At 38.4% G+C, this 14,715-nt stretch overlaps 1 protein-coding gene across 4 annotated transcripts in view; it reads left to right on the top strand.

Moving 5' to 3' along the window:
* The first annotated feature begins 11,942 nt into the window (after window positions 1–11,942).
* The window catches only part of LOC149553125 (uncharacterized), a 43,548-nt gene continuing 40,775 nt past the window's right edge, over window positions 11,943–14,715 (top strand). For 3 of the 4 annotated variants that reach the window (XM_089788637.1, XM_089788640.1, XM_089788639.1), the window contains exon 1: window positions 11,985–12,567. In XM_089788637.1, coding sequence (XP_089644763.1) covers window positions 12,127–12,567 — 441 coding nt within the window. In that variant the 5' untranslated portion in view covers window positions 11,985–12,126. Of the gene's footprint in view, window positions 12,568–14,715 lie in introns of all 4 variants that reach the window. The other variant, XM_089788641.1, reaches the window with a different exon arrangement.

The raw sequence follows: 14,715 nt of genomic DNA on the forward strand, positions 1-14,715 counted from the left end.
CATTGGAAGCTGCCCAAATTAGAGTTTCTTTCTTATCAGATTGCTTAAGTTTTCTACCTTCTAATATCTTCTCAAAAATTTTAACCAACTCAACATCAAATCCCAAACCATTTAGAGATTTCCATGTCCATATAGGGGAACTATCTATCTCTACCAAAGTCTTATAGTCCCTGACTTTGTTACCCCATAGATCAAACACCCTATTTTTGAGCTCTAAAGTGGTATTGTTGAGTGGGAGAGGAGGTTTTCCATCCCATGAATCTTCCCAAAAGAGGGCCTCATCACCTATACCCACATCCTAGGTTAAAAAACTACATATCAACTTATGGCATCTTAACATGAAATTCCAACCTTCTGACCCTTTAGGTGGATTGATTACTCTAAAAATTGAGAGCGGATCATCCGCATTAAGATATTTGTTATAAAGAATCTTAGCCCATTTAAAATTTCTTTCCTTATAAAGGTGCCAAACAAGTTTCACCCCTAGGGCTTCATTTTTCCACTAAAGGTTCTTGATCCCAAGGCCACCTAAATCTTTAGGTTTGCAAATGCTATCCCATTTGATGAGGGCCAATTTTTTTCCTCTTCTTGATCCCCCCAAAGAAAATTCCACATTTTGGACTCAATTTTTTGGAGATTCTGCTTAGAGAGCAGGAGGCATGATAGAGGGATAGTTGGAATAGCTGATAAGACTACTCAGATCTTAGTGCATTTTTCAGCCTTAGATAACCATCTGTCCTTCCAACTACAAAGCTTAGAATCCAATTTTTCTAGAGTATTTTCCCATACCTTACTAGATCTTGTCCCTTTTTCTAGGGCAATATTGAGATATTTACAAGGAAAGACTCCTTTCTTAAAACCCATTACTGTGCATATTTGCTGTTCCAAATCTAGCTTAGTACTAATGAGGAAAATTTTAGATTTGTTTACATTAACCCTCTATCCTGAAGCTTCCATATACATATTTATGATGCCTTTAAGAGAGCGCGCTTCTGAAACTGAACTTTTGCCAGGTAGAATAGTGTCATCAATAAATTGTTGGTGGGTTATGTTAAGCAGATTTTTGGTGACAGTAATGCCTGAGATCCTTTGTTTGTTATATGCGTCTGTCATTTCTCTCCCCAAGGCTTCTGCCATGATAATGAAAAGGGAGTGGGATAGCAGGTCTCCCTATCAGATACCTCTAGAAATATTGAAAAAGCCTTATGGCGTGCCACTGATTAGAATAGAAATTTTAGAGGTAGATATAAATTTAAAAATTAGATTAATCCATTGATGGGAAAACCCAAAAGCTTCTAATGTTTTACATAAGAACCTCTAATCAACCATATCATATGCTTTTTGGATGTCCAATTTCATGAACATACATGCTTCTCTGTTCGAGCATGTGAAATGGATTGTTTTTTGAATGGTTATGATTCCATCAAGAATAGATCTACTCGGCATGAAACCAGTTTGTTCTCTGAGAAATTTTAGGAAGGATCTCTTTGAGTCTGTTTTCTAATACCTTGGAGAAAACTTTGTATACTATGTTGCATAAGGCAATTGTTCTAAAATCACCTGGGGATTCACAGTCCGACTAATTTGGAATCAGTGTGATAAATGAATGACTGATTTACGAGAGAAGAGAACCTTCATTTTTGGATGCTTCAATTGCTTTCCATAGATCAATACCTATGATGTCCCAACATTTTTGGAAGAAGAATGCTTGGAAACTGTCTGGGCCTGGGGATTTATCCAGTTTCATATCGAATACCACCTTCTTGACTTCTTCTAAGGTGATTGGTTTGTTTAGGCTTTTATTATCTTCTTGAGTTACAACTTTAGGAATGACTTTCAGAAGATTTGTTTGTGCTGTTTTGTTAGAGCCCTCATAGTTATTTCATAAGTTTTGGAAGTGTTTAATAGAGGTATCTGCTATTTCTCTTGGTTTATCAGTTATAACACCTTGATGATTTTTAACACTCGTAATTCTACTCTTGGCTCTATTATATAATGTGGAGTTGTGAATTTTTTTTGTGTTGCAATCCCCTTTCACTAGCCATCTTTCTCAGGATTTTTGTTGCCAGAACATCTCTTCTTTGGAGAGGATGTCTTCTTGCCTGGCTAACAATTCTTTTTCTAAAAGATAACTTTTATTATCCATGCCCTTGCTAATTACTTCAGAATTCAGATCTTTTAATTGATTTTCTATATCCAGTTTTTCTTTGAAAATGTTATTGAAGTGGTCTTTGTTCCACCTAAGGTTACATTCTTTAAGTATTCTCAATTTGTTGACAAAGTCAAACATTTTTTAGCCTTCACAACTATCTTGAGCCCACCATAATTTAATGTTGTTGATGAAGTTAGGGTCTAGGAACCACAAATTTCTTGCACTTAAATGGGTTCCTAGCTGGTTTGAGGGGCTTGATGAATTTGAATCTGATCGGGAAGTGGTCAGACCCTGCTATAGGCTGAATAGAAGACTGAATGTTCATATTGTCTACATCCAAGTCTCCTTTTATCATAAACCTGTCGAGTTTTTCCGCAATATAAGCAAAGTCTTTTCTCTTATTATTCCATGTGTATGTACCATTATTAGTTGGGGTGTTAATCAAGTTATGCAATGAGCACCACTCTTTAAAGTCTTTAGATGCTTGAGATAATGTTTGAATGCCTCCTACCTTTTCATTGATATCTAAGATTGTGTTAAAGTCACTTCTTAGTAAAAATAGATTGTTATTATTTTCATTCATAAATTGACCAATGTCATTCCATACTAGTTTTTTATCAAGAGTGTTAATCGGGCCATAAACATTAACAATTGTGAATTTAAGGTTTGATTTTAAACTTTGAACATTACCACCAATCTAGTTGTTAGTACTATGGAGAATACTAATGCTGACCTTCCTGGGGTCCCAGAGGATACCTAAACCCCTAGATGCCCCTGAAGTCTCTTGAAACACAGAATACCACACAACTAGCATCCTATTTTGTTGGTGTAAATAAGTATTTACTTATTACACTTACTTAAGTTTTACTTAGGTTAATGCATTATTTTATTATTATTTTAAGTGAGACACTTAGGAGTTTGTGAACTCTCATTGAGTTACGCAACTCTAATTAGGCACATGGTGTCTACAACACAGGAGTATGCATCATTTACTTAGTTGTCATGGTGACAACACAGTTTTCCGCACTCCTCATTTAGCACATGTTGTCTACTCCACTGATTTCCGCGCTACACCATTGTAGTCTTATCCTCACATCATCGCACTTAATCCTGTGCTTAATGGAGGATAATCCATATCTGGTGGACATGTGCCTGGTTGTATGACATGTCATGGTGCTAACTTCTAGGCATTCTAGAAGCTCTCCTAAGGCCTTTATATTCAGGCACTCCTAGTGTACTCATAATATGTTGGTTTTATCCATTATTGAATGAATATCATCATTCTGATCATACTCTGCCTATTTTGGTCTACTGTGTGCTATTGTTGAGTTCTTTTGTTCTTGGGTGAATTATGGCCTAAGACAAATTCTTACATGGTATCAGAGCTGAGGAGAATTCTCATCACGTAGCCATTCGAGACCTTACATGCTTCAGCACATCAATTCCAGAAGATCTGCAGAAATTGGGAGTGTCTAGAGCCAGATCTGACCTCTCCATTGCATCCGGAGCGCTGAATCGGTGAAGATTGACTATGAACTCGCCTATATTGGGTGAAATTTGATCGTGAGGCAAAATTTTTTTTGCAAACCGGCACTCGAAGGCACTGATTTGCAAATTGGGGTTTAATAATCTGCGGGCTCACTACATTATTGAGCGACGAAATTCTGGCAGTCACAACCAATCCAACGGCAACAGTGGCGACCGGCGGGAGAATTCCACTAAGTATTGGCGGGCCCATAACATCCGACAGCCTTTTCTCTTAATTCTGTGGGTTGCACTTTATAAAGTGCGCAGAATTTTCAAAACCCACGAATGCGGGATCTTTATCAGCTGACTTCCGGGACCGCAGAAGGAAACCGACGACAGTAAAAGCATTCCGGCATCGACATACAAAATCTGAGCGGCGGTAACTGCAGATCAGTGGACACGTGGCAACTGCCCAACCCAGGACACTCCGCGCCGGACACGTGGAGTACCCTGCCATCCTGCCCCCGATACAGTCAACATTGACTGTAAGCGGCCACCTCAGCAGGACGTACAACACACTCAGCGTACGATTTTGCCCTGTCGCTTTGCCCAGTCAGCACGACATGCAAGCCTGCCAAGTCATCCTTTTCCCGTACATTTTCGTACGATCCGTACAGTACGAAACACCACGTCAGCGCCACGTCATCTGGGTGATCGAGTTTTCTTGCTGACGTCATCATTTCACGAGCCTAAAATTGACACCCGTCTGGACTTCAAACTTGGCCGTTTTATAACTGCTGCGACAGCCGTATGACCATCAAATTTAACCCCATCTATTGCTGGTGCAACCCCTCACCAATTTGATTTTGGTTTTGGCAGTCCGACTTCAAGAGGCCACAACTCGCACATCCGGACTCAAAATCAAGTGCAATTTTTTTTGAAATTGGGTAAAAATTTTTAAAGTTTTCAGTGGTGCAGCTATTTTTTGGTTTTGGTGCACGGATTTTTCAGAATTTGCATTTTTTGGCGACTGTACCTGGATAATCCTGCATTTTGCAACTTCAACTGCTCCGTACGGGCACATCTGGAGTCGAAAACAGGTTCCATTTTTTTGAAAGTGCGTATTTTTTCGTCTACTTTCTAGATTTGGCATCAAATTGTAGTGTTCTGTGGACAAAATTGTCACTTTCAGAATAGGGCCTTTCTTTGCTTTGTATTGCTTCAGTTCAGTATTACATTGTAAAGTTTCAGATTTATCCTCTATTGAGAAGTTGTAACAAGCAAAATCAAAAGTCCACAAAGGCCTAAATTGGCAAGTGGCCCATTGTAATCGCACTACTAATAAAGTGCCCAAAGCATCTATTTTTGGGGGGTTTCTTGATTTAGTGAAAAGGGGGGGTATTCTTGGTGTTGTGTTCTCTCTTTTCTGCAAATTTCTTTCATTTTTCTGCATCATGGGCAACTTTAAGTTTCCTAAGTTAACTCCTCATAACTATGCTATGTGGTCTATAAAAATGTTGTATCACTTAATGCATAATGGAGTTTCACAATATGTAGATGGTACTCTTCCTAAACCAACAGGTGATAATGTATCAACAAGTGAACTTTCTGAATGGGTAGCCATGGATAGGAAAGCCCTAGGTGATATATGTTTGGGGGTAGATGATAAGATCATGTATCAAATCATAAAATGTACTACATCCAAGGAAGCTTGGGATACCCTCGAAAACCTTTATGGTAAAGTGTCTGAAGAAGATGTGTTCAAAATAGAAGATGAGTTAGTTTCCTTAGATCCTAAGTTGTATGACTCAATACAGGACTTCATCATCAAGGTGAATGAATTAAGGACAAAGCTTACTGATTGTGGGAATTCTATCAAAGATGATAGACTGATCTATCTTATTCACAACAAGCTGCCATCCGAATATTCCACATTTGTATCTTCTTTTAACACCTCAAAGACTACCTTAGGGTCTGCCTACAAGAAAGTAACTTTTGATGAATATGCTAAACTGTTGGATGATGAAGAAAAGAAGTTGAAAACAATGGGGATTCTCAAATCACCTCAAACCAAAGCATTGGTGGCCAATGAGGGTTCTCAACATTCAGCTGGACAATCTTCAAACAAAGGAAAGGGTAAGCAGAAATGGAAGAGCAAATCTGAGGATGCAAAAAAGACAACACCTCAATCCAATCAACAAGGCAAGTCCTCGAATTCCAACAAGAAAGGGGACAACAACAATAAGGAGAAGAAGAAGTGTGCTTATTGCAAGAAAACGGGTCATGAAGAGCATGATTACTATCTTAAAAAGATTGATGAATTGACCAACATCATGAAGAAACGTAATGTTCCATTGCCTAATGCTTATAAGGAGAGGGATCTTCTTCCGATTCAAAGAACAAAGGGCAAGCACTCATGGCTAATGCAAACTCTTCAAGGGAATGGATATTTGACTCAGGTGCCTCATATCATATGGGTTCTTCCAAGGGGGATTTTTCTTCATTGAATCGCTCAAGGGTACCACACATCTTCATGGGGAATGATAGCAAAATGGAAGTTGAAGGAAAAGGAAATGTGGAAATGGAAAATGGAGAGTTTCAAGAGGTTCTCTATGTTCCAAACCTAAGTTCAAATCTCCTTTCAATCTACCAAATTACACACCTCGGAGATGGACATAGAGTTGAGTTCCTTCCTGACTCAGTTCAAGTGCACAGTCTTAAAGATAATTCCTTGGTTGCAGTTGGGAAAGTGAATGATCACAAGAGTTTGTACTCTTTCTCGCATTTTGTATCCAAGACTCCTTCAAAGGCCTTGTTATCACAATCACATTCAAACATGCAATTATGGCATGAGCGGTATGGTCATCTTGACTATCGCTATCTTCAGCAACTTTGCACATACCACATGGTCAAAGGTCTACCTCAAATCAACTTTTCTAAGGGTAAGTGTTCATCAGATTCAGTGGATATGCATCCAGAGGGGAAGTTACAAAGAGGGAAGTCTTCTAGAGCAACAAGTGTTCTTCAAATGGTTCACATGGTATTAGCAAGTCCTTTTGCATTCAGCCAGGGTCGCTATATACTTACCTTAGTTGATGACTTTTCAAGGTTCACTTGGGTCTACTTTCTGCATAGTAAGGGTGAAGTTTTGGACGCATTTCTAGACTTCAAGGCTCGTGTAGAACGACAATCCAGAAAGGACATCAAAGTACTCCGCATGGATAATGAAACATGGATGTGAACAGAAGACTTAAGGATTTTTGCAGACATGAGGGCATTGATCTTCAGATTCCTTCAACATTCAATTCGCATAAGACAGATGTTGCAGCTTTGAGGATTCAAACTCTTAAGTCTATGGCAAGTTGCATGATTCATGCCAAGTCTCTAGATCCATCATTAGAAGTCGAAGCAATCTCAAGTGCCACTCACATTCTTAATCGTTCTCCTCATCCCGCCTTAGATGGCAAAACTCCTTTTGAGGCATGGTGTGGTAGAAAACCTATTGTGACACACTTCAGAGTCTTCGGTTGTCCTGCTTGGGCAAACAGATCTTCCAGGGGTCGCAAGGCACAGACATCTCGGCCTTGTACTTTCATTGGTTATGAAGACAGTGTGAAGGCATATAGACTTCTTGATCCTGAGACACATCAAATTTTTGTGGAGAAGGATGTACATTTTGAGGAAAGTTCTCCGAGCTTGTTCTCTACTCCTCTTCGCACATCATACAGTGTGGATACTAATAGTGACACTAGCGATAGTGCTTCAACAGCTTCAGACACGTGGAGTTCTGTCGACAGATACAGTGAGAGGTCACTTCATCAGTTCAGTCCGCATGCATACATCGCCACAATGATAGGTCCAGAATAGCAGGGTACATTCAGTCTTCCAAATACAGGTTCAGTGACAGATTTGGGGGACAGTATTCATGATCTGCCTCTTCTTCTTGATGCAGAATTACCTTCTTCAGTTGTCATGGGAGTTTCAGACTCTCTTGTTCATTCTCTACATGATCGATCCTTACAGGTTGAAGTGAATGTGGATACTTATGATCAGCAGTTGCAGCAGGGTTCTTCATCAGTTGCAGGGACAAACAGTTCTTTGGGACAGGTTCTTCAGCCAGATGAGCAGGTTTCAGAGACATCACTTATCCATGGGATTCTTTCCACACACATCGGAAGCGTCTCATTTGTACCCTTGGCATTGTTTCTTCCTAAGGGGAGGCACACCATTCTGCAGTCTTGGATCAGCTTCTTCATTGGAGCATTCACTGTTTGGCATTCTTCTTTGGGGGGGGGGAGCCCATTCTGTCTCTCTACCTCTTCTCATCATTCTCTTATGTATATATTGGATGTATGTCATAATGGGGGGGTCTTGATTACTCCATCCATCCATGCATCCTATCTATCTCTCTTTTTGGGGGAGGGTTTTTCCCATGAGGTTTTCCCTCTTTACCCGCTTTATGGGAGATTGCATATCATTATGTACATGGGTACCTAACATGGCCTAGTAGTCGGGACCCATCTTGCATTTTCATCCTAGATTGCGTAAGCTTAAGGGCATTCCCCTAACTTGCACTTAAGGGGGAGTGTTGGTGTAAATAAGTATTTACTTATTACACTTACTTAAGTTTTACTTAGGTTAATGCATTATTTAATTATTTTGCATTATTTAATTATTATTTTAGGTGAGACACTCAGGAGTTTGTGAACTCTCATTGAGTTATGCAACTCTAATTAGGCACATGGTGTCTACAACACAGGAGTATGCATCATTTACTTAGTTGTCATGGTGACAACACAGTTTTTCGCACTCCTCATTTAGCACATGTTGTCTACTCCACTGATTTCTGCGCTACACCATTGTAGTCTTATCCTCACATCATCGCACTTAATCCTGTGCTTAATGGAGGATAATCCATATCTGGTGGACATGTGCCTGGTTGTATGACATGTCATGGTGCTAACTTCTAGGCATTCTAGAAGCTCTCCTGAGGCCTTTATATTCAGGCACTCCTAGTGTACTCATAATATGTTGGTTTTATCCATTATTGAATGAATATCATCATTCTGATCATACTCTGCCTATTTTGGTCTACTATGTGCTATTGTTGAGTTCTTTTGTTCTTGGGTGAATTCTGGCCTAAGCCAAATTCTTACATATTTATTTTAGCTACTTCTATTGCATTTAATTTATTTATTGAATTAAAACAATATCAGAGTTAAAAGATTTGAGGTTATGTTTTAATAACCTCTTTTTGCTAGGGGCATTGAGACCTCTAGCATTCCAAGTAGTGATCTTCATACCTGATTAGGAAGGCACTTCCCCTTCCCATTGTTGAAAATTCGATCTATCTTTTGCTATTCCCTACTGAGACCATCTGCTTCCCTGAGCTCCCTTAGCGATCTTCTTCCTCTTTTGCCCTTTGCTTTGTCGCAACTAGGGGATTTGAGCCCTTCTTGAGACATATAGATACCTAGCTGATCTAGGTTAGCTTCTGCCTCTTGAACTATATCAATCTTCTCTGCTAGAGTCTGTTCATGACTCAGCTTCTGAATTATTCTGATTAGAGAGACCAGATTGCTTATCAAATTTTGAGACATGGCCCAATCTATTGTCCTTAAAGTTACCACTACAACTTTGCCATGTGGATGGATCCGAAATTGCCAATTGGGATTGATTTGTATAAAGGTCCTCTAGTTCTATCTTTAACATGTCTCTTCTGAGATCTTCATAGGTGTAATTGTTTCCACCTAATTTGAGAACCCTTTGAATAAGTTCTTCCATCTGAGCTGCCGAGGTATTATCAATTCTGTCTTCACTAAAAACTTGAACTAGTTCATCAATGAGCTATTCAAGATTGACATCTTCTGCTTCTACCATGTCTGGTTCAGCATTTGTTGGATCCAAATGACTATCCTTGTTTAGAAATTCTTGAAGTTCTTTAATTGGAAGACTGTTTGCTTGCTCACTATCCCTTTCCTTACTCTGGTTCCTGCTGATAGGTGTGAATGGAGAGCTTCTTGTTGCAACTGGAGTTTGCTAGAATTTGTTATTTTTGACAGGGGTATCCAAATTACTGTTAGTCAACTTGGGATGACTAGGTTCCAACATGACTATTTCCTCTTGAGACTCTTACACTTTGTTTACTTTACAAGAAGTAAACAACATGAGATTCTCAAGCTCCACTAATCGTCCTTCTTGATTAACTTTTGGAACATTTGCTTGATGGAGACATGGGGTCACTTCCAGATCTATATCTTCGGGTGTCTTTTGAAACTTATCTTCTACACCTCTCTCAATGGATATCTCCTCTGATTTCTTTTGGCTGGTTGAGGTAGTCCTAAGGGATGCTTCCCTTATGTCCAAAGAGCCCTGTTCCATTGCAATCTGATTTCTTCTATCTCTACTCTTGCTTTTTTTTACTTTACTTTTTTTTCTTTCTTTGTTTCTTGTTATCCACAATGATGCTTTGCAACCTGGGTTTACTGGAAATTTTGGTGGTTTTGTCCTTCTCTCCAATAGAAATTTCTTGATAGGGTTTGCCATTGGTTTCAAGAAAGTTCTTATTAGATTGAGGATACCCATCATCATTGCTTGTTGATCTGTCTGAACTATCCTAGTGGCACCTAGCCTTCTGCCATGTCTTGTGATCTTCCATATTAGTCAATTATGAACCAACTCTTATGAAACAGTCCCCTAAAACCAAATTTTCATGAAGCATCTTGAGATGTCTTATTCTGATTAGAGGTAACGATCTGCTAAGATCTGATGTTTTTGAAATCATATTGAAAGACTGCCTTCTTTCATCATCAAGTCTGATAATATCCAAAATTCTGCCCTCATACTTGAGAAATTCTAAATCATATTTGGATCTATTTATGATGAGTTTTAAGTTCTTGTTTTTGGATTTGTTAATTTGACAACTGATTAAAAGTCTAACATTATTGCTCTTTTCAAATGCCATATCTAATCCAATTAGATCTCCTAAAGATCTACCAATCCTTTTTAAAATGCTAATATGCTTTGGTTCTAGAGGAAGAGAATTAACTACAAACCAGGACGAAATTGTAAAATCTAGTTCACCTTCATTGTAGTTAGGAATCCAATCAAAGAAGTAAATAGCATGACCTCTAAACATACAGTTGGAGGCCCTAAGAAAGTCCTTTTTAACTAATTCATAATAGCAATGAAAAAATAGAATTCTATGATGTGAATATTAGGAAATTATCTCCTACTTATCAAATAGAATTCTATTCGAAAATTTGGAATTACATACCTGGGCGCCATAGAACTCCTTAAACTAGTCGATCAATTTATGCATGTCAGCTATGGGGCCATTCCAATAGGTGAAAAGGCCTACTTCTTGACATTCTTCCCATTACTCTTCACTGTCTTGATCGCTGATGATGAGAACTGTGTCTTTGGAAGTTGCTAAAGGGTGATGGAGGGATTTAGGGTTTGGATGCAAATGTTTGATTACTCTGCGATAAGGGGGAATGTATGGAGACAAAAACGAAGAAGGGCAGATCAACGAATGCGATGAAATATTAGGTTGATTAGAGTGAGCGAAACCCTCTTGTCCAAAGCGAGGAGGATTCTGATTATGACTGGCGTACTTAGTGGAGTTGAACACTGCAAGCTGTTTGTCTCAGTTGGATACCGAAATTTTTTTTAGTTGGCATATCTCGGCTGAATCTTGTTATCGTGTTCTCTTCCCTTTCCATTTGTAGTTCCACCAACGGAGCATAGTAATTTGAGGTATTGATCCTCTCTGCCCCTAAGAGCCCATGATCTTTCTCCTTGCTCTAGATTCGAGGGTTATGTGAGCCTATGCCAGGTTGTTTGGGGTTCTGAGGGTGTCGATGAAGATGTCTTCCTGCATTGAACTTGGAATAGGGTTTAGGAAATTTCGTTTGTTTGCAAAAATTCACATTTTTCGCATTTTTCTTTCTGCTCACCATTTTTTTTTGGTCCTCTCCCCTAGTTAACTATATAAACATTATTTGTTTTTAAAAATAAAATAAAAAATAAAGTAAAATCATAAAAAATAAATTCTATTGACTCATTATTGCATGCACAAAAGCATGAAACTGCTAATAATATTTATTATAGATACAATATTCAAGAGAGATAAATAAAATTACTAAGAAAATACTCTTCATTTCGTCAATGTCTATATAGACATCAAAACTGTAATTTGCTATTTTTATTAATTAAATTAAAAATAATTTTAAACCTGTATCATAAATTTAAATTTCCTTAAATTCTTCGTTGAGTTTAGTAAACCTTGAGTACGTAATCCATGTGAAGTACTCATTCCCACACGAATAATTATTTAACCCTACACAAGGCGAAGTGATATTTTTATAACATTTTAAATACAGATCTTGAGAACTAATACAACAGCAGCTTAGGGTTTCCAAAGCCAGGAGCTAAAGTTTTTCATTGATGCAGTCTGAATTGTGAATTTTGAAACATAGGTGTTGTGTTGAAATTTTGGTGGGAAGATGGGCAAAAAACGGTCGTCTCTAGTCTTACGAATCTCACCTGAAAACTGCAATCAGGAGCAGATCGAAATCCCCAGCGACGAAGAAGATGAGGCTAACGAAGATTTAAGCCTGGGAATTTTGGCTAAAGCAAAGCGAAATAAAACGGCGGTTTTAGAAATTATTAGCTCAGACGAAGACGAAAGACGACCCGGACCGGCTGTTCGAACTCTTGACGAATCCCACCATCAGTCTAACGGTAATGATAATTTATATTTTGATAATCATAAGAACAATAATAATGATGGAGAATACATAGGTGTAGAATCGTCCGGTGATAAGAAATGCTTAGAGGAGGACAATAGTGAAGTATTAGAAACCGACTTTGTGTCTGCTGATATCACGCCTGGCTCTGTAAGCGAAATCAAGAGCAGGAAGAAGAAGAAAAAGAGGAGGAAAAGTGTAAGTAACATTGCTTTTTCTTCGTGTTTTATTTATTTACTTTTTAATTGATATATATGATGTGCTAATTAGCTTGGTGTTGGAGGCAGCCGTGTATTTATTTAACTATGTTAGCCATATACTGTATTTACGAAGCTCAATCAAGTAGCTAAAATAATAGTAAACGAGACTCAAAGCTGGCCCGATATAGCCGCTAGCAAAAAATAATTTAAAATGCCTCAGTAATGGATAAATGCACAACTCTGTTGTTGAATTTTGCCCATCGCTGTGTAGGATATAGAATAAAATGGACACAAATACACAACTGGAGTAATGCAAGATTTTTTTTTCCTTTGCTTCTTATTAAATCTTAAATGAGCTATCCCAAAATGTAAAATGGAGACACAAACACACAGCTGGAATATCAAAGATTTCTTTTCTTGCTTTTTTAAAACTGAAATAAGCTATGGTAAAATAAACAAATTACAAATTGGTGATCTCTTTGACTAAGTCAAAATTATAAATCTTCTAAAACCTAGAACCTGCATTATATCTACTAGAGATCTGAAACGCTCTTAAATTGAAGTTAAATATCCCGCCAATACATACATGTGACTTATACATGAATACTATATTTCTTGTATATATTCCTATGAACAAAATGAGACTAAACTATTTTTTGCTTGTAGACGAGTTTTTGAGTGGGGGCTATGGGAGACTTGTAGGTGTCCTTGGGATGGCCAAGGGGCTCTTGGGAGTCCCAAGGACATCTTGCCATCCCAGACATCCCCACTTTCTCAATGGTGGTTGTGGTTTGGTGGGAGACATCCTGACTTGTCCTTGCTTCCCAAAGACCTTGATCTGAAAATTTATGGATCTGGCTGGGGGACGTGTCCTTGTGATATAATGTTCAAATGAGGGTTTATATGGATTTTTTAGTAAATGGATGCATTGTTGGGATTGAATCTCTTGGATAAGATGATTATGATTTGATTAGCATGCAAGGGTTGAAAAGGACAAGAATTAGGTTCGCGAAGAGATTCTTAATTTGGTTAACCATGATTGATTAAAGCATTTCCACATATGGAAAATGCTTTTGAAACAAGGTTTTATATAATTTTTTGTTTATGGATGGAGTATTGGGATTGTATCTTGTGTTGGATGGTTAGTATTTGATTATCATGCAAGGCAAGCTATGCAACATGCTAGATATTTTAAACATGATGCAGGAGCATCCTAGGCTTTCTTGCAATCTTGCATGTTGGAGCCGAGTGCTAGTGGTTTCCAATTTTCTGTTGTTGATGAGCTGGTTAGTGTATGCCGAGTTACTGTAACTCTAGTGCATGCCAAGTTACTGTAGCTCTAGTGCATGTCGAGTTATTGTAGCTCTAGTGGACGCTGAGTTACTATAGCATCTAATGGATGCCGAGTTACTGTAGCTCCTAATGGATGTCGAGTTACTATAGCTCCTAGTGGATGCCAAGTTACTGTAGCTCTAGTAGATGTCGAGTTAGTGTAGCACCTAGTGGATGTCGAGTTACTATAGCTCCTAGTGGATGCCAAGTTACTATAGCTTTTCGTGGATGCCGAGTGTTTTTGTATATGTCGAGTGCTAGTATTGGTTTTGGTTTTGTTTGTGCTGAGTTGTTTGGGATCCGACTTTTGGCATTTAATTTATGTATGAGTATTTAATTTGTGTTGTGGCCAACTTCTGGCTCGACTTATATTTAATGTAAGGGATTTAATTTTGTTTGTAATGAGCTGGACCGACTTGTGGCTTAGTTGGGTATAAGTAAGGGGTTTTGTGGAGTCTTTAGGAGAAGTGATCATTCCAGCTTGGAGAAGGGGATGAAGTGTAGATGCGAATTTTGAAGAGCTAGGGCTGCGACTTAGAAACTTAAGGATTACTTGGTGGACCCGAGGGTACAAGTGTGGATTTTTCTTGGTGTACTTATCCAATTGTGTATCTGGACTAGCTAGGATTGGATTTGTAAGTTGGATCTTGTGGGATCTTGCAGAACTGATTTTGTAATTACTGTTTGTAGTTGGCCCTAACCTGGAAGGCCTTATAGCCGGGCATATTGCAAGTAATCAGTTATATCTATGAATAAAGAGTTGTGATCTGGTATCAGATCTTGCATTATTGTTGTTTTGTTTTTGAGTTTCCGC

The sequence above is a fragment of the Cupressus sempervirens genome, chromosome 6, assembly GCF_028749045.1.
Source record: "Cupressus sempervirens isolate cs-2001-9-10 chromosome 6, ASM2874904v1, whole genome shotgun sequence".
Classification (NCBI taxonomy): Eukaryota; Viridiplantae; Streptophyta; class Pinopsida; order Cupressales; family Cupressaceae; genus Cupressus; species Cupressus sempervirens.